The 19387-nt window shown below is 36.4% G+C and overlaps 1 protein-coding gene across 2 annotated transcripts; it reads right to left on the bottom strand.

The window, feature by feature from the left end:
* Positions 1–899: 899 nt before the first annotated feature.
* Positions 900–19189, bottom strand: LOC123527235 (ankycorbin-like). Of its 2 annotated transcripts, none has more exons than XM_045306575.2 (4): positions 19137–19189; positions 10805–10878; positions 10006–10230; positions 900–2577 (listed from the first exon to the last, which is right to left on the bottom strand). In XM_045306575.2, exons 1-4 carry the CDS (start codon positions 19155–19157, stop codon positions 1704–1706), a joined length of 1194 nt encoding a protein of 397 aa, XP_045162510.1. In that variant the 5' UTR covers positions 19158–19189; the 3' UTR covers positions 900–1703. The 2 variants fall into 2 exon arrangements, with proteins under 2 accessions (XP_045162510.1, XP_045162511.1); XM_045306576.2 differs by lacking the exon at positions 19137–19189 and adding an exon at positions 16223–16350.
* Positions 19190–19387: the final 198 nt, after the last annotated feature.

Below are 19387 nucleotides of genomic sequence, written 5' to 3' on the forward strand. Positions count from 1 at the left end.
AAGGTCTTTCCATGATTTGACCTTGTGACCTAGTTTCTGACCTCATAAAACCTAGTTACACTCTAAGTAGAAAAAGTGGCCTATAGGGTGTTAACAAGGTCTTTCCATGATTTGACCTTGTGACCTAGTTTCTGACCTCATAAAACCTAGTTACACTCTAAGTAGAAAAAGTGGCCTATAAGGTGTTAACAAGGTCTTTCCATGATTTGACCTTGTGACCTAGTTTTTACTCTCAGATAATCCAGTTTTTATCTTTACCTAGATTGCGTAGAGAAATATACTCCGACAAAGTTTTGAAATCAAACAGAAAATAAGGCCTCTAGAGTGTTAAAAAGGTTTTTCTATGGTTTGGTCTAGTGATCTTGTTTGTGACCCCCTGTTGGTCCAGTAATACACTCCTTTGAGATTTTACTGAGAGTAATATTTGTATCAAATTTTACTGAGTGGGCTAAAATTGTGACCTCTAGTGTTGACAATGATGACAGTGGACAATGGACACAGGGTGATCATATTAACTCACTTTTAGCACTTTGTGGTCAGGTGAGCTAAAAACATTCACAAAGATCAAGTAGAAAATGTAGCCTCTGACCATATGACTGCCGCATTTTCCGTTACAAACATAAAATATATCAATTTCTGGCTGGTTAAATGCCATTTCTAATAACTGCTTTCTCTAATATTTGTCTACTGATGAACGTAGTAGATAAGAAAGTTTTATTGAATCTACTGTTTTTGATTACCTCCCTTTATGGGTCAAACTGTAAAAGCTCATGGGCTATATTAAAAGTCGTGCTTTTCTGACTATGTACGTATGCATAACAGCGAGTTGGACTATCGTTTCATCTGTTTTTAGCATAAAATTTAAAGCCTTATGGAACTTCAAGAACAGACCAAACGTGTCAACAATAAAATAGTTTACTCTGACAATGTCGGACTACACACACCTCATGACAATGGTCACAGAGCCATCACAACAGCTCATCTTGAACTCTTTGTGCTCAGGTGAGCTAAGAATAATGCACAAATCATATAGAGTTTATGAGAAATCATATACAGAGCAGTTTGACTGCAAAGTCATCTGGCTGAGTAAACTCTGTTTCAAACACTGAAGTCTGACGAAGAAAATTATAATATCATAACAAAGTACATAAGCAAATCTGAACACTAATTAAAAACAGAATACAAAAACCGACTACAACAGCATTTTGAAGTAAAAATGTGCTAATCTATCACAGCAATGCAATATCATAAATTAATGGTCCATGACATGATCCTTGACAAAATATTCCATCTTTGACATGTTTTGACTTCCTAATACTGTAAAAGCAGAAACTTGCGAGGGTTTAATTTTCACAATAGTATAATTCAAATATGATACCATTTTTACAATTTCATGAATATTAAACTTTGACCCAGCGAAAATATGTGCTTTTACAGTAATAAGCTCAATCTAAACACCGTTAACATACATGCAACATTATTTCAAATTAGACATAATCGCAAAAGTTGACAACTTCTGGTCGCTGTGTTTAATATTACCAAAAAAAGTGAAAATTTGTTAATGCCCAAAATTTTAGTTTAGCTTTTTTATCTTGTTTACTGATTCATCTAAATCATCGATCAGGCGTTACTGAACTGATTAACTGACACAGAATTTTTGACAGATTTCCAACACTACTTTGAAAGCAAAATTGTCATATTTATTACATACTGTCAATGTCATCGAGGCAAATATATCTCACAAGTGATGCAGGAAGCTCAAGCTCGGCTGCCGTTTTTAGAATATTCCCTTTTATTGACTGACGCACAACAATTCTACAAGCTTGTTTCAATGACATGGGGTTAAATATCATATCATCTAACATGCTCTTCAACTGTGGAGAAGCTGTATCGAGGAAAGAAAGAATATTTGGTTCCCGTGCTAACAAATGATACTGGGCACCAGCAGCACATAACATTTTCACTGAACTTGTTTGCAGTCTTGAAATAGCTATATACAGAGGAAACAAAGAAGATTCTGATCCAGCGAGATTCTTGTGAAAATAGAACGGCATTCCCGCATTACTGGCCTGCGAGCAGCTTTCAATGTTACAGTTCAGTTTTAACAGTCGTTTCACAGCTGGTAAATTATTTGATTTAACTGCATATATTAGTGGTGAATTACCATAAATATCACCTTGATTGATGTTAATACCTGCATTTACGCACTGATCTATGCAGTTCGTAGTATCCTCCGGTCCCGCATGCTTACCTTTCCAAAATGCTCGCTCTTTATCAACAGTAATATGTAGACAATTAATTCCCTTACAGAAATCTTTACTTTCAATGTTACATCCAGCATTTATCATAATCTCCATTGCACGCCAGTCCCGCAACCGAGCAGTCCACAATAATGGGCTATACCCACTACAATCCTTGATATTCAAATCAACTCCCTTCTGTTTCACCAGAATTTTCAAACATTCGTGTTTGCCATTTTCAACTGCTACGTGTAATGCTGTAGATCCGTTTTCACTCTGGTGATTAATACCTATACCACAAGATAATAAACACTCCAACATTTCCTTATGTCCATATCTGTAGCAAGAAAAGCACAATGTTAAATGATTAGATAGGTCAATTGAAACAGCATTCCTTAGGTGTATGCCAAAAAACATTTTTTTAGCTCACTTGTCACGTAGTGACAAGGTGAGCTTTTGTGATCGCCAGTCGTCCGTTCGTCTGTCCACAATTTTGTGTGAACACAATAGAGACCACAATTTGCGATCAATTTTAATCAAACTTGCACACAACTTGTACCGGCATAATATCTCGGTTCCTTTCGAAAACTGGCCAGATACCATCATGGGTTCCATGTTAAGAGTTAAGGCCCCTTAAAGGGCCAAAATTTACTATTTTTGGCTTGTGAACAAGACAGAGACCACATTTTGCAATTAACTTGAATCAAACTTGCATCTAAGTTGTATTGGCATAATATCTCGGTTCCTGTCGAAAACTGGCCAGATCCCATCATGGGTTCCAAAGTTATGGCCCCTTAAAAGGCCAAAATTTGCTATTTTTGGCTTGTGAACACGATAGAGACCACATTTTGCAATCAGCATGAATCAAACTTGCACACAACTTGTATTGGCATAATATCTCAGTTCCTTTCGAAAATTGGCCAGATCATGTCATGGGTATTTTGGCTTTTGCAGCCATATAGAGACTTCATTTATGGTTTGATTTGATACAAACTTGCAAAATATCTTCAACAACAATAAATCTTGGATTCCATGATGAATCTGTCAGAACCAATCATAGGTTTCGGCAAAGAAGTATAAAATAAATATTTATTTTTATAACTCTTTGGTTCCGGAGTTATTAGTCTCCCCAGAGACTATTGTATTATGCCCTGTCCGTAACGTCGTAACGTCTTCGTCCGTACCCTCACACTCATTTCGAGTCATACTGGATAACCTTGACTAGAACCTCAAACTTCAAGGGTTATAGGCTGACTGAGTAGAATACCTCCCTATTGTTTTTTGGGTCACTCCGTCAAATGTCACAGGCCCGAACATGAAAACCATTTCCATCAATAACTAGAGAACCAACTTGACCAGAATTGAACTCATAGATGATTGTACATGAAAGTAGAGACCTCTAATCGATTTGGGTCACTCTTAAAGGTAGGTCACAGGAGCCCAACATTGAAAACCATTTCGGTCAGTAAACTTGAGAACCACTTACCAAGATGTTGTAAAACTTCATGGATAATGTCATGAACCATAGATGACCCCTATTGATTTTGGGTTCATCTCTGTCAAGTGTCAAGGACACAGGCTTTAAATGAAAACATTTCGTCAATAACTAGAGAAGCATTGATCAAATGTGAAACTTCAAGATTATTACCATGCAATAGTTAGATGACCCTAATCGATTTGTGGATTCATCCATTAAGATCAGCTCAGGGGCATGAACATTGAAAACCATTCCGTCAGTAATTGAAAACCACTTGACCATGAATGTTTGAAACTTCATAGGATGATTGGTCATTGAATGAGTAGTGACCCCTATTGATTTGGGTGGCCTCTGCGAAAGTCATAGGTCACAGGGGCCTGAATGAAAACCATTTCCGATCGAATTAACTGGAACCATTGACCAGAATTTGAAATCTTCATAGGATGCATGTACATGCAAGTAGATGACCCTATAGATTTGGGTCACTCTTCTTAAAAGTCAAGTCAAGAGCTGAAAAATGAAAAACATTCCGGTCAGTAACTTGAGAACCACTTGACCAGATGTTAAACTTAATAAGGAAAAGATTAGTCATGCAAGTAGATGACACTAACGATTTGGTCACTCTGTGAATCAAGTCAAGGGCTGAACATTGAAACCATTTCGGTCCAGTAACTTGAGAACCACATGAGCCCGAAGACGAAGCTATTTCATAGATATTGTCAAACAGATAATGACCCATAAGTTATATAGGTCAAAAGTTTAAAGGTCAACCACAGGGGCCTGAAATGCAAAACATGTCAATCAATATTGAGAACTTCTCATAACCCCAGATTTGAAACTCCTAGGATTGAAGTTCAATGCAAGTAATGACCCTATTGTTTTTGGGTCACTCGGTTAAAGGTCAAGGTCACAGGGGCCTGAACATTGATAACCATTCCATCAATAACTTGAGACCATTGACCCAGAATGTTGAAACTTCATAGGATGATTGAACATGCAGAGTAGATGACCCTACTGATTTTGGGGTCAGTCTTTAAAGGTCAAGGCCACAGTGGCCTGTTTCATGTAAAATCATTTTTTGGAAATAACTTGAGAACCACTTGACCTACAATGTTGAAACTTAATAGGATGATTGGACTTGCAGAGTAGATGACCCCTATTTATTTTGAGGTCACTTGATCAAAGGTCAAGGTCACAGAAGCCTGAACAGTGACTTGAGAACTACTAGGCCAAGAGTGTTGAAATTTAGCGGGATGATTGGACATGCCAAGTAGATGATCCCTACTGCAGCCAACCATCAGTGTCTCTTTGACTTTTGCTCCTGACCCCTATTGACTTCTTGCCTATAGGACTTTGCATTGGGGGAGACATGCGCTTTTTTACAAAAGCATTTTCTAGTTTTACATCTGATTAGTGATTACCTCCTCTGATTTTAATCAAAATGGAACTATATCAGTAAGTACTTATAGGACTCATTTGAAATTTCATTATTGTCATTAGCTGCCTGGACTGAGACAATCAGGGTAGATAACTATGGACTGATTTATGTCAAATTACCTCCCTTTATTTCAAATTAAAATGGGTATATCTCCGTAACTAATGAAGATACTGATCTGAAATTTCATTTACGCCATCAAATTGACTTGGACAATCAGTGAAGATACATATTGACTGAATTTATGACAAATTACCTCCCTTTATTTGTTATATAATGAATACACCTTGCAGCTTCTAATGAGATTGGTTTGAAATGTTATGTCTCTCATGGTAAGAAATAGTCATGTTAGATAACTTTGATTGAACGTTAATCAATATGAATACTTTTCTAATATATTGTTGTAAAAGCTTGTACACTGTATCTTCTACATGCATATACCAATGCATGATTACCTTCCCTGATTTTATTAAAAATGGATTTATCTCAGTAAGTATTTATAGGACTCATTTGAAATTTAATTATTGTCATTAGTTGGACTGAGACAATCAGGGTAGATAACTGTGAACTGATTTTATGTCAAATTACCTCCCTCTGTTTCAAATTAAAATGGGTGTATCTCAGTAACCAATAAAGATACTGATTTGAAATGTCATTTATGCCATCAGATGGACTCAGACAATCAGGGTAGATAACTTTTGACTGAATTTATGACAAATTACCTCCCTTTATTTTATGTAAATGAATATTACTCAGCAGCATCCAATGAGATTGGTTTTAAATGTTATTTATGTCTTCCAGGGTAAGGAATAGTCATGCTAGTACAAAAATGCAGCATTTGAGCCTAGGACCCTCAAACTTGGTATTGAGATTGGCCCTGACTAGTATGTGACCCATAGGTCAAAAGGGACTGTTACAAGAAAATATTTATCCTGATGATATTTAATGTGCATGCCTATGTGATCTATGTCAAAACTTGATCTTATCATTAAGAGCAATCATGGTACTCAGGTGAGCGATATAGGGCCATCATGGCCCTCTTGTTTAAGAAATGTCAATAACTTATAAAAAAAAACAACTCATAAATGATTGGCCCTGGAAGTCAACAAGAACGATGTGAACACTGTACGACACATGCCCCCATAAAATTCTTGATGAAAAAAATAACATTACAAAGTACAAAAACCCAAAGACTAATCTGACACGAAACTCGTGTCAACTTCATGTTGTACACCAATTTTTTTCAAGATGGATGAAAACTGTCAGGTTTGAGTACCCATTAACTTGCACACAGGTGTATTTGTAATATTGTTAAATCCAACAAGAGCTGTCCGTAAGACAGCCAAGCTCGACTATTCGAAATATTGTCCCAGAAGCAGGAAAATATTACCCAAAAAGGTTAAATATCAAAAGAGTTTTAAGTTCAAAAGGGGAAATAATTTGACCAAAATGCATACCAGTTATGGGACTTGCTGCTATCAACTAGTTTTATAACCCTGAAGGCACATGTGAAGTTTCAATTCAATATCTGCATTAGTTTTGGAGATAGAAACTTGCATGTAAAACTTTAACCAGAATTTTCAAAGTCCAAAAGGGGGCATAATTTGCCCAAAATACATGCCAGAGTTATGGGACTTGACCCAGTGAGGTTGGTAATTGATCTAGAAAAAGAAAAAATAAGTTTCAAATCTATATGCCTTTTAGTAATAGCTGTATGTACTTGCACGCAAAACTTTAACCAGAATTTGCTAAGTCCAAAAGGGGACATAATTTGGCCAACATGAAGGTCAGAGTTATGGGACTTGCTGCTATCAACTAGTTTTATAACCCCGAAGACAAATGTGAAGTTTCAAATCAATATCTGCATTAGTTTCGGAGATAATAACTTGCATGTAAAACTTTAACCAAAATTTTCTAAGTCTAAAAGGGGGCATAATTTGCTCAAAAAACATGTCAGAGTTATGGGACTTGACCCAGTGAGGTTGGTAATTGATCTAGAAAAAGAAAAAATAAGTTTCAAATATATATGCCTTTTAGAAATAGCTGTATGTACTCGTGAACGCAAAACTTTAACCAGAATTTTCTAAGTCCAAAAGGGGGCATAATTTGGCTAAAATGAAGGTCAGAGTTATAGGACTTGCTGCTATCAACTAGATTTATAACCCCGAAGACACATGTGAAGTTTCAAATCAATATCTGCATTAGTTTTAGAGATAGTAACTTGCATGTAAAACTTTAACCAAAATTTTCTAAGTCTAAAAGGGGGCATAATTTGCTCAAAATACATGTCAGAGTTATGGGTCTTGACCCAGTGAGGTTGATAATTGATCTAGAAAAAGAAAAAATAAGTTTCAAATCTATATGCCTTTTAGAAATAGCTGTATGTACTTGCATGCAAAACTTTAACCAGAATTTTCTAAGTCCAAAAGGGGGCATAATTTGGCCAAAATGAAAGTCAGAGTTATGGGACTTGCTGCTATCAACTAGTTTTATAACGCCGAAGACACATGTGAAGTTTCAAATCAATATCTGCATTAGTTTTGGAGATAGTAACTTGCATGTAAAACTTTAACCAAAATTTTCTAAGTCCAAAAGGGGGCATAATATGCTCAAAATACATGTCAGAGATATGGGACTTGACCCAGAGAGGTTGGTAATTGACCTAGAAAAAGAAAAAATAAGTTTCAAACCTATATGCCTTTAATTGATGGCTGTATGTACTTGCATGCAAAAACTTAACCAAGGTGTGACGCCGACGCCGACGCCAGGGTGAGTAGAATAGCTAGACTATTCTTCGAATAGTTGAGCTAAAAATGGGACATAACTCAACAAGAGGGCCAAGTTGGTCGCTCACCTGAGTAACACATCATAACAGTGTAAACATGTTTGACCTAGTGACCAAAGTTTTGAAACCACATGACCCAGTTTCAAAGTCGTCCGAGTTTTCAAGGAGATAAACATTCTGACCAAGTTTCAAGAAGATTGGAGCAAAAATGTGGCATCTAGAATGTTAACAAGATTTTCCTTTGATCTGGCCTAGTGACCTAATTTTTGACCCTACATGATCCAGATTCAAACCTGGCCTAAAAATCGCCAAGATAAACATTCTGACCAAGTTTCTTGAAGAAAGGGTCATAAATGTGGCCTCTAGTGTTAACAAGGCAGTCTGAAAGACAGCTAAATCCCCCGCCACTGCTATGGATAGTGAAAGGGTAAATCTTTGATTTTAGCTGTGACCTTGACCTTGAACTGACATGGTTGACTCATGAATTCTGCACAACATCTTGATGAGGTGATCATTTGACCCAAGTTTCATGAAAATCCTTCAAGGGGTTTAGGAGATACAGAGTGGACACCAAATGGAAGGCTCAAACCTTCGACCCATAGTTGTGACCTTGACCTAGAGCTGGCATGGTTGACTCATAATTTCTGCATCTCGTTCTGATGAGGTAATCATTTGACCCAAGTTTTATAAAATTCCTTCAAGGGGTTTAGGAGATATAGAGTGGACACGAAATGGAAGGCTCAAACCTTTGACCTTCAGTTGTGACCTTGACCTTGAGCCGGCATGACTGACTCATAAGTTCTGCACATTGCCTTGATGAGGTGATCTTTGACCAAAATTGGTTGAAAATCCTTCAAGGGGTTTAGGAGATATAGAGCGGACACAAAATGGAAGGCTCAAACCTTTGACCCTAAGTTGTGACCTTGACCTTGAGCCGGCATGACTGACTCATGGGTTCTGCACATCGTCTTGATGAGGTGATCATTTGACCCAAGTTTTATAAAATTCCTTCAAGGGGTTTAAGAGATATAGAGCAGACACAAAATGGAAGGCTCAAACCTTTGACCTTGAGTTGTGACCTTGACCCTGAGCTGGCATGGCTGACTCATGGGTTCTGCACATCGTCTTGATGAGGTGATCATTTGACCCAAGTTTTATAAAATTCCTTCAAGGGGTTTAGGAGATATAGAGCGGACACAAAATGGTAGGCTCAAACCTTTGACCTTGAGTTGTGACCTTGACCTTGAACCGACAAGGCTGACTCATAGGTTCTGCACATCATCTTGATGAGGTGATCATTTGACCCAAGTTACATGAAAATCCTTCAAGGGGTTTAGGAGATATGGACCGGACACGATTTTGTTACGGACAGAAGGACGGACGCAGACCATTCCTATAATCCCTCCACCACGGCGGGGGATTAACAAGCTTTTCCTTTGATTTGATCGGGTGACCTAGTTTTTTACCCCACATGACCCAGTTTAGAACTTATCCTAGAGATCATCAAGACAAACATTCTGACCAAGATTCATGAAGACAGGGTCATAAATGTTAACAAACTTTCCCTTCGATTTTAGTGGATGACCTAGTTTTTGACCCCACATGACCTAGTTTCGAACTTGGCTAGCAATCATCAAGATAAACATTCTGAGCAAGTTTCAAGAAGATAGGGTCATAAATGTGGCCTCTAGTGTTAACAAGCTTTTCCTTTGATTTGACCGGGTGACCTAGTTTTATGACCCCACATGACCCAGATTCAAACTTGACCTAGAGGTCATCAAGACATACATTCTGACCAATTCCCATGAGTTTCAAACTTAAACTGTGGACTCTATAGAGTGTTTACAAGATTTTCCTTTGATCTGGCCTACTGACCTAGTTTTTGACCCCATTTAAACATGCCAATGTATTTCATACTCAAAATATAACTAACTATAAAACTATGCTACATGTATATGTCTGAACCCAGATTTGGGAGGCGGGGATGGGTCCACCTTAATATAGGAGGCATACATTTTGAGTGACATTATAATTAAGATTTAAGTAAATTTTGTGTGAGAATTATTACCTAACTGCATGCATGATCCCATTCTCTTCAAACATACTGTCAGTGGCCTGCACGTCAATCCCATGATTGAGAAGTATTCTCAACAACTCTACGTTATTCAACAATACAACCTGTACAAAGGCTAGGGACAGTTTGTCCGTCTCTTGTAGATGTAACATAAAAGCTTCATCTTTCAACAGGACCTCAACTGTGTCTTTCTCACCTTCCTTTATGGCCTTGAAAAATCTTAAAATAGAACAGACATAAATTAAATCAAATAGATTTGTTTGTATTTGATTATACTGAAACAGTGTTTGTCTTAGATTTGGCACCTTTACAGCTGTAATGATGAAGATATATCAGAGGCGCCCCTCAAGACATTACTTCAGATATCGACCGGCACCTGGTTCAACTAAACCAGCAGACAACTGACAACTTCCCCACTTGAATCAGAGGTGGAGGATGAAAGACAAAATTTAGCAATCTGAAGTCTTGAGTTTCAGACTTAAAATAATGATGAATACCAGCACTGGATCTACCTTTCTTACTTGGCTTAAACCTGACTGGCTTATACATTTTCATGAATCATCAAAGATGCAAAACTGAATTTGTATACATCTCTATTTTTCCACAAATGTATCACCGACATCCATCAAACAAGTGTTTATTTAATACAAATGGGGAGTATCTACTGGCAAAAAGCACTTTTCTATGGGAAATGGAGCCAAAATTTGATGTATCAATTATAGAAGAAATCATTAATTAATTTGTGAAAAAATGACAAGGACTTTGACTAGGTAATCTACTACATTTTTTGTACCTTGTTTCTTCCTGTTTGAGTCTTTGGGTTTCTTCAGCTCTCTGTAACCTCTCCTTTCTTCTTTTTCTCTCCATCTGAAAAATGAAGCAAAATCAACAAAACCTATCAAAATTATTGGGAATGAGTCAAAATTTTCATGTCAATTAACCCAAGTATAACAAGAGATCACAGAGTGATCTTGGCGCCCACCAATGTGCCATTTTTGAGTGTTCCAAATTTCAAGACTTAATGACTAGCTCAAGGTCAAATTTCATTTCCGTACACAACACTGTGCATGTGGTCCAAATTCGAAAGATGTAGCTTGAGAAATGTGAAAGTAGGTCACTAGATCAATTTCAAGGACAAAGTTCTTTGTACACAAAACTATGCATGTGCATCAAGTTTGAAGGCTGTAGTTTGAGAAATTTGAAAGTAGGTCACTAGGTCAATCTTAAGGTCAAAGTTTATTTCGGTACACAAAACTATGCAAGTGGTCCAAATTTGAAGGCTGTAGCTTGAGAAATGTGAAAGTAGGTCACTAGGTCAAAATCAAGGTCAAATTTCACTTCACAACACAAATCTATGCATGTGGTCCAAATTTGAAGCCTGTATCTTCAAAAATGTGAAAGTGGGTCACTAGGTCCATGTCAAGGTCAAAGTTTGTTTTGGTACACAATCCTATGCATGTGGTCTAAATTTGAAGCCTGTAGCTACAGAAATGTGAAAGTAGGTCACTAGGTCAATCTTAAGGTCAAAGTTCATTTCTGTACACACAACTATGCAAGTGGTCCAAATTTAAAGGCTGTAGCTTGAGAAATGTGAAAGTAGGTCACTAGATCAAAATCAAGGTCAAATTTTATTTCGAAATACAGAACTATGCATGTGGTCCAAATTTGAAGCCTGTACCTTCAAAAATGTGAAAGTAGGTCACTAGGTCAATGTAAAGGTCAAAGTTTGTTTCGGTACACAAAACCATGCATGTGGTCCAAATTTGAAGGCTGTAGCTTGAGAAATGTGAAAGTAGGTCACTAGGTCAAAATCAAGGTCAAATTGTATTTTGGAATACAGAACTATGCATGTGGTCCAAATTTGAAGCCTGTACCTTCAAGAAATGTGAAAGTAGGTCACTAGGTCAATGTAAAGGTCAAAGTTTGTTTCGGTACATAAAACCATGCATGTGGTCCAAATTTGAAGGCTGTAGCTTGAGAAATGTGAAAGTAGGTCACTGGGTCAAAATCAAGGTCAAATTTCATTTCGGAACACAAAACTATGCATGTGGTCCAAATTTGAAGCCTGTACCTTCAAAAATGTGAAAGTAGGTCACTAGGTCAATGTCAAGGTCAAAGTTTTTTCAGTGCACAAAACTATGCATGTGGTCCAAATTTGAAGGTTGTAGCTACAGAAATGTGAAAGTAGGTCACTAGGTCAAAATCAAGGTCAACTCATGTCAAGGTTCATCTTGCCACTCAAAACCATACATGTGGTCCAAATTTGAATGTTGTAGGTTATTGACAAGAAGTTTTTAAAAGCTTTTCCCTATATATGTCTATATGAACCATGTGACCCCCAGGGCGGGGCCATATTTGACCCTAGGGGGATAATTTTAACAAACTTGGTAGAGAACCACTAGATGGCGCTACATTACAAATATCAAAGCCCTAGGCTTTGTGGTTTGGACAAGAAGATTTTCAAAGTTTTTCTCTATATAAGTCTATGTAAACCATGTGACCCCCGGGGCGGGGCCATATTTGACCCTAGGGGGATAATTTGAACAAACTTAGTAGAAGACCACTAGATGATGTCACATACAAAATATCAAAGCCCTAGGCCCTGTGGTTTTGGACAAGAGGTTTTTCAAAGTTTTTCCCTATATAAGTCTATATAAACCATGTGACCCCCGGGGCATGGCCATATTAGACCCATGGGAAATAATTTGAATCTTGTTGGTAGAGGACCACTAGATGATGCTTCATACCAAATATCAAAGCCCTAGGCTCTGTGGTTTTGGACAAGAAGATTTTTAAAGTTTTTCCCTATATAAATCTATGTAAATTATAGAAATAAACAAAGGGCCATAACTTACTAAAAAATTGTTGAACCAGTCTGATTTTCAGAGGGACACAACTAGGGTACCAATACATTATTCTGACAAAGTTTGGTCAAAATCCCCCTGGTAGTTTCTGAGGAGATGCGATAACGAGAAATTGTTAACGGAAGGACGGACGGACGGACGGAAGGACGCCGGACCACGGACGCAGAGTGATTTGAATAGCCCACCATCTGATGATGGTGGGCTAAAAAATACCTGATAGTTGATAAATCATAACGAAAAATCACATATAGCTAAAACTAGGTACCACAGTCTCGAAATAAAAGCCATCTCAAAAATACCTCCCAACTCTTGTCAAATTTCCTTCTTAATGTACCTATGCACTTTTGCTCTTTTAAATTAGTCAAATTTGACACAGTGAGACCTTAATTTTCAAAGTAAATTTAAATTTCTGTTAGTGAAGTCCTAAGTTATACATCAAGTAAAAATCTGTTCTCACCATGATCATAATGTTAAATGCAAACATAAAATAAACTAAAACTATGAACAAACTGCATTTTAAGTTGATCAGTACTCTTAAAATATATATTAACTGTGTATACCGTGTTTACATGTATGTACATATATTAAAGGCTGCAGCAAAACACTTAGTAGTAAAATACCTGTACCAAATACTTTTTAAGGTTGAATTTCAGTTACCGGAAGTGAAATGCTCAGTCCCTTGATATTCAAGAACACCAAGTTTCATCTGTATATCAATTATGGCCAAAATAAGATTAAGTAGTTTAACTTTTCGATTTAAGTGAATATTAAACATGATTCCAGTAATTCCGGATAAGTTTTAACTTCATGCCTACAGCTTGTCAACTGGCACAAATCTGTCTAACTAGAAATTGTTGTACTTGCACAATGGCAGTCAAGAATGGTATTTTTGCTAGATTTAGCTGATTTTGAGGGTATGTCAGTGATGATGTTGAACAACTTTTTTAAGTTTGAATCAAATCAATTTAGTAATAACTGAGATAGTGTGAAAGTGCATCAAAACTTTTACCTGAAATTCTAAGTAAAAGGGGGGGTTAATTCATGAAATATTGGTGTGAGAGTTATGGCCCTTGTGCCATATGATGTGGGAGATGATGAGGAATAACTATTTTAAGTTTGAAACAAATCAATCAAGTAATTACAGAGATAAAGAGAAAGTGCATCAAAACTTTAACATAGGTGCAGATGCGGAAGGATGCCAATGCTGGGTCAAGTAGGACAGGTCTCCATACTTTGTATAGTCGAGCTAAAAAACCTACTGAAATGTGACCTCAAACAGTGTTCACCACTGAGCTTGAGATCTGAGTGTTGCGCATGACATACTGTCTCATTATAGAAGATATTTGTGTCATGTAATATCAAAACCCATTCATGGATGACAGAAAAAAACATATAAGACATTTGACATCAGAGCATGACCTTGACCCTTGCCTTGAGCTAGGGGTCTAGGTGTTGCTCAAGTCGTATTGTCTCATTATGAGAAACATTTGTGCCAAGTATAATACTGCAATCCCTCAATTGATGGAGTTATGGTTAAAGCAATACTAACCTTTAACCTCCAAGTGTGACCTTGACCTTACAGTTAGGGGTCTGAAAGTTGTGCATGACTTATTATGGGGAACATTTGTGCCAAGTAATATTAAAATCTCTTGATGGACGGCTGAGTTACGTATACAGACCCGACTGGAAAAAACTTTGTTGACTTTTGACCTCCAAGTGTGTCACTCCTGGGCTTTGCACAATATGTTATCTCATTATGGTGAACATTAATTGTGCCATGTAAAATCCCTTGATGATAGCCTTACTCATTTGGCTTATCGGGATGACTTATTTTATAATCTGATATTTTATAGTTGTCATCCCTCTAAGACGTGACAGTGACAGTCAAAAGTTATCACACTGTCCTGAAACGCATTATTATTTGGACTACATTGATGAATGACGAGAGTTATGGACTTGAAATGAAATCAAGGACGGATGGACAGAAGGGTGGAATAAATGACAGATGGAAAAGCACAATCCTATAGTATGTCCTAGAAACTGGTTTTCAACCAGTAGGTTTCAACCAGTAGGGGACAAAACACAAATTGCACTACATTTCCTCATAATGTGTCAAAATCTAGGACATTTACTGTCAGTTGCTTTAAAGTTCTAAAACACAATTGCTTTGTTATTCATATACATCTGTGTACGGAATGAACAAAAACAATAAAGGGAGGTAAAAACAGGGGCGTCGGAAAGTGTTTGATATTGGGGCCGCGAGGGGGGGGGGGGATCCCACTCCCGTAAGAGGGGTAAGGGGGACCTACCCCTGAATTTTTTTTAAAACAGGATCATAAATGGCGAGTTCTGGTGCATTTAAGTACTGAATCGCATCTCAGGTCTCCAGTATTTTCTTACTATTTACATGACTATAAGCAAAATAAAGTTTAATAAACTCTTATCAGAATTAATAATGTATAACGCAATACAAAGAATGCATTTATGTTGTTTGTTTTTTTGTATTTAATGTATTGAACAATAATCATTCCTGTTACATTCATTTCTTATTTTTGTTTGAAATATCTTTTTTTTGAGTAAAATCAATTTATGTAGTTAATTCCTTACATCTTAGCGGTGTGATAAATCTTAACACTTACCTCTTTCATTAAATAAAACATGATAATTATTTTTCTGAATTTTATAAGTTAATACCTTAGATCTTTTCGGTTGGGTATAGCTTAAACGTTCCATTGACTAAAGACATGCCAATTAAAAACATGCTGATTTGTTCATGCGTAATTAATTAAGTCCAATCACGGACACGTGTGTATGACTCCAATTAACACCCCCGACCGTGTCATCATGGTAACACACCAATCTGGACAGCAAAATTTAATATACTATACAAAATATTGGGTCCGCGGACCTGTGACTCCAACTTATGAATTTACAAAAAATCGTTTTAGGGCAAATTATTGGGGCCGCAGTCGCGGCCCCTGCGGCCCCACTTCCGACACCCCTGAAAAATACGTTGATTTAGAAACCTTTCTGTATGTCATAATTCAATATGTAAGTTTAAGACACTCGTAGGGGTGGTGGTCGGGGATTGAGGTCGATATAATATACTTCATTCCGTAGAGGGGAAGATAACCGGATATTGCCCAAAAGAGTCCAAAACCATGATTTGCTAGTTGTTAAAGTAAAAACTTTTTCTAACATGTTACAAGTGTCTAGATTTTAATACCACTGTGCCCGGAATGTTGGTTCTATCCGAAAAATATCTCACTTTCCATTTACGAACTACTAAAAACTGACAACCTACATACGAGCTGATGAAGTGATGAGTATTTGTTTCATTCACTTACATTGACTTTTCAAAGTCAGTGCATTCTGGTACATTTATAGTTAAAAAACGATGAACTGATGTTGTTCATGATATTTTTGTTGTCGTCATTGCATAGGCTGAATACCACTAAATTTAATTCTGTATAAGTTATGTCTGTCTATCTGCTGGACATTAATTAGCTTATAGTCAGTAACTTACACGTTATCTTAACATACACAGTGATAGGGTTTATATAAGGAAATCCCTATCATCACCCACATCATTTGACACAAGGGCTACAACTCTTGCACCAATACTTAACGAATTATGCCCCTTTTTACTTAGAATTTCAGATTAATTTTGGTGCACTTCCATCTTTGTTATTACATAATAAATATAATTAAAACTTTAAATAGTTCTTTCAGATTATCCTCATCATCATATGGCACAAGGTGCATGAGTCTGGTGCAAATATTTCATAAATTATGTCCCGGCCCTTTATGCTTAGAGCTTCAGTTTAATTTTGATGTTTTTTCACCATGCCTCTTTTGTCGCTTAGGGAAAAAAACTGCTCAATTTTGCAGTCTTTTTTGCAGTGAAACAGCAGTTTTTCGGAAAAACTGCCCTCTTTGCCATTTATTAAAACTGTTTCCAGCATGAAATGACTAGTAAAAAGCAGTTTTTTTAGAAACTGCATATAACTGGAGGATTGAAAAACTGGTGGTGGCCAGGTTTCTGTAGTTATTTTGAAGTTTTTGTTAATGTTTTCACAAAAAGCAGTTTTACGGGCAGTTAAATGCAATTATTTTCTTAGAGCAGTATTTTTAGCATCTTTTATGAACAGCAGTATTAAAAAACTGCTAAATACTGCTTCCTGATGTCCCATAATGCAGTGCGAAAGATGGCCGCTCACAGTGAAAACTAAAGCATGTGAACGGTAAAAATGGATTATAACTGCTCAAAAACAATGTTTAACACAAAATGATGCACAGATAGTTAAATTATTGATAACTGTTTTAATGGAGTTATAACTAATAAGGCAGGATTAAAGTGTGAAACACAGACTGATTGGATTTATAGTCATTTGGTGGAAACTGGTAAAAATGTGCAAATTCAAAGGATTTACAAGATAAAAGACAAACCAGTTCATAACTTGTATAAATGAATCTGAGGTTTTGTATTTAAATAAAAAGTCAGCTCATTGTACATTTTATGGCTGGTTAAATCATCGCAGACAATTTAATATTCAAAAGAAAGTCTGCAGTTTTTTGTGACATCATTATACTTCTTAGCTCATTTACATATTTCGGCCAATTTAACTGCTTTTCACTACATTTTCACTGCTTTTTCACTGCTTTTCTATTAAATAAGTTAATGCAAGCATATGAAGACAAGTAACTGCTAAAAACTGCATTTTGAATGCCCTGAAATATAATGCTGAAAAAACTGCAATTTTACTGCCTTCCTTTTTCCTAAGGGGTTACTGAATGGATTTGATTCCAACTTAAAATGTTTGTTCCGCGTCATCACCCACATCATATAACACAAGGTCCATAGCGCTGGTACCAATACGTTATGAGTTATTCCCCCTCTTTACTCAGTTTGTGATGCACATTTGTAGATTTGCTCTATCTCAGTTTGTCATTTTAGATGTCGTAACAATAAATTACCAGTAGAAAAGGGTGTAAAATATAACATTGATCTTAGTCAGAGAACTTGTCAGTTGTGTAATAATAACTATGTAGGGGATGAGTTTCATTATATTTTTGATTGTGAACACTTTATTCCTGAAAGAAAAAAACACTATCCAAGAGATCTAAGAACATATCTTTTCAAAAACTGTTCCAAAGCTCTGATAGAACTGTTTTGTTAAAACTTGCATTATTTGTTAAAAATGTGATGCAAAAGGTAAAGTAATATTACCACCTTCCACCTACATAATATAACTTTACATTTACTTATATTTACACATGTCTAGTCACGCTCAGATAGAATTATTATTATTTGAAACATGTTTGAACTGTCTCGAGACCGTTTTGTAGAAATTGTTATTGTGCCATGCAGATCTATGCCTTTAGGGGCCTTGTATTGAAAATAAACTGAAATTGAATAAACTGAAGTTATATTTATATAGATTTGATTCAAACTTGAAATAGATAGTTCTTCCACATTATTAGCCACATGGTGCATTACTTTACTTTTTCATGAATTATGTCCATTTTACACTTAATTAATTAATGTTTTGATACATGTCCCTTTTACACTTAATTAATTAATGTTTTGATACACTTTATCTTTATCTCTGTTATTAATAAATTTGACACAGACTTAGGTATTGCCCAATATCTTCATCCATATTGGAGTCATTAAACACTCAAGTGACAGCTCCAGCTTCCTCACATGTGCCCAATTCCACTTTCCAGCATCGAAATAGTCGAGCGCGCTGTCTCCTAGCTGTGACAACTCTTGTTTTTTATGCTAATTAGGACTGTCCAGTCTCAATAAGGAGGAGCCAATTAAAGTGTATAGTTCGTGTAATACGATTTGCAACTTTGTGAAGTATTTGAAGTGATTTCAGTTCCTTTAGTTACGAAGGTCGATTCTCATTTAAAGGAACAAAAAAAAATCTCAATCTGTATTTACATAGTATGGTTATCCTTAATTTTTAAGGAATATGGTGAAAACAATGTTACAGCAAAGCATCCTGTCACTGCTTCGGATGTGTAAGCATAAAACAGCAAACACAAACACCTCTCGGTACAGTAGTTTGACAATATTCCTGCGCGAAAGTTGATAAAACAGAGAAGAAAATCAATATTCACGATACAAGTCCTTATCTTAAAGGTAATTCGGTATGAAAATGAGCACTATCTCTATAATGATTTATAAAAACTCTTTTTATATAAATAGAGAAATATGTCTAACAATTCTGAAACACATTTAAATAGACCTACCTGTGTCTTTAAACGACTCATGAGCGGTTATTTTCAAAGTTAAGCAATTGCACTAATAAAATCCAGTAAAATGTTTTTTGTCTTTAATAGTTCGATTTCCTCTACATCAGCTATGGAGGAATCAATTTACGAATCTGTTATCTTTAAGTGTGCAATGATTGGACAGTGTCAGACTTTATCAGAGAAGCAAGTGTGTTATTTCCGTGATCTATAATACCACCTTTTACAACAGGTAATAATTAAAAGAGATG

The sequence above is a fragment of the Mercenaria mercenaria genome, chromosome 14 (assembly GCF_021730395.1).
Source record: "Mercenaria mercenaria strain notata chromosome 14, MADL_Memer_1, whole genome shotgun sequence".
Lineage (NCBI taxonomy): Eukaryota > Metazoa > Mollusca > Bivalvia > Venerida > Veneridae > Mercenaria > Mercenaria mercenaria.

Excerpts from the sequence above, each read along its gene's own strand:
- LOC123527235 (XM_045306575.2), bottom strand. The coding sequence starts at position 19,157 with ATGAGTCGTTTAAAGACACAG. Across the intron at positions 10,231-10,804 it reads CTCAAACAGGAAGAAACAAG|ATTTTTCAAGGCCATAAAGG; the intron begins GTACAAAAAATG and ends TTCTATTTTAAG. Across the intron at positions 2,578-10,005 it reads GGGATCATGCATGCAGTTAG|ATATGGACATAAGGAAATGT; the intron begins GTAATAATTCTC and ends TTCTTGCTACAG.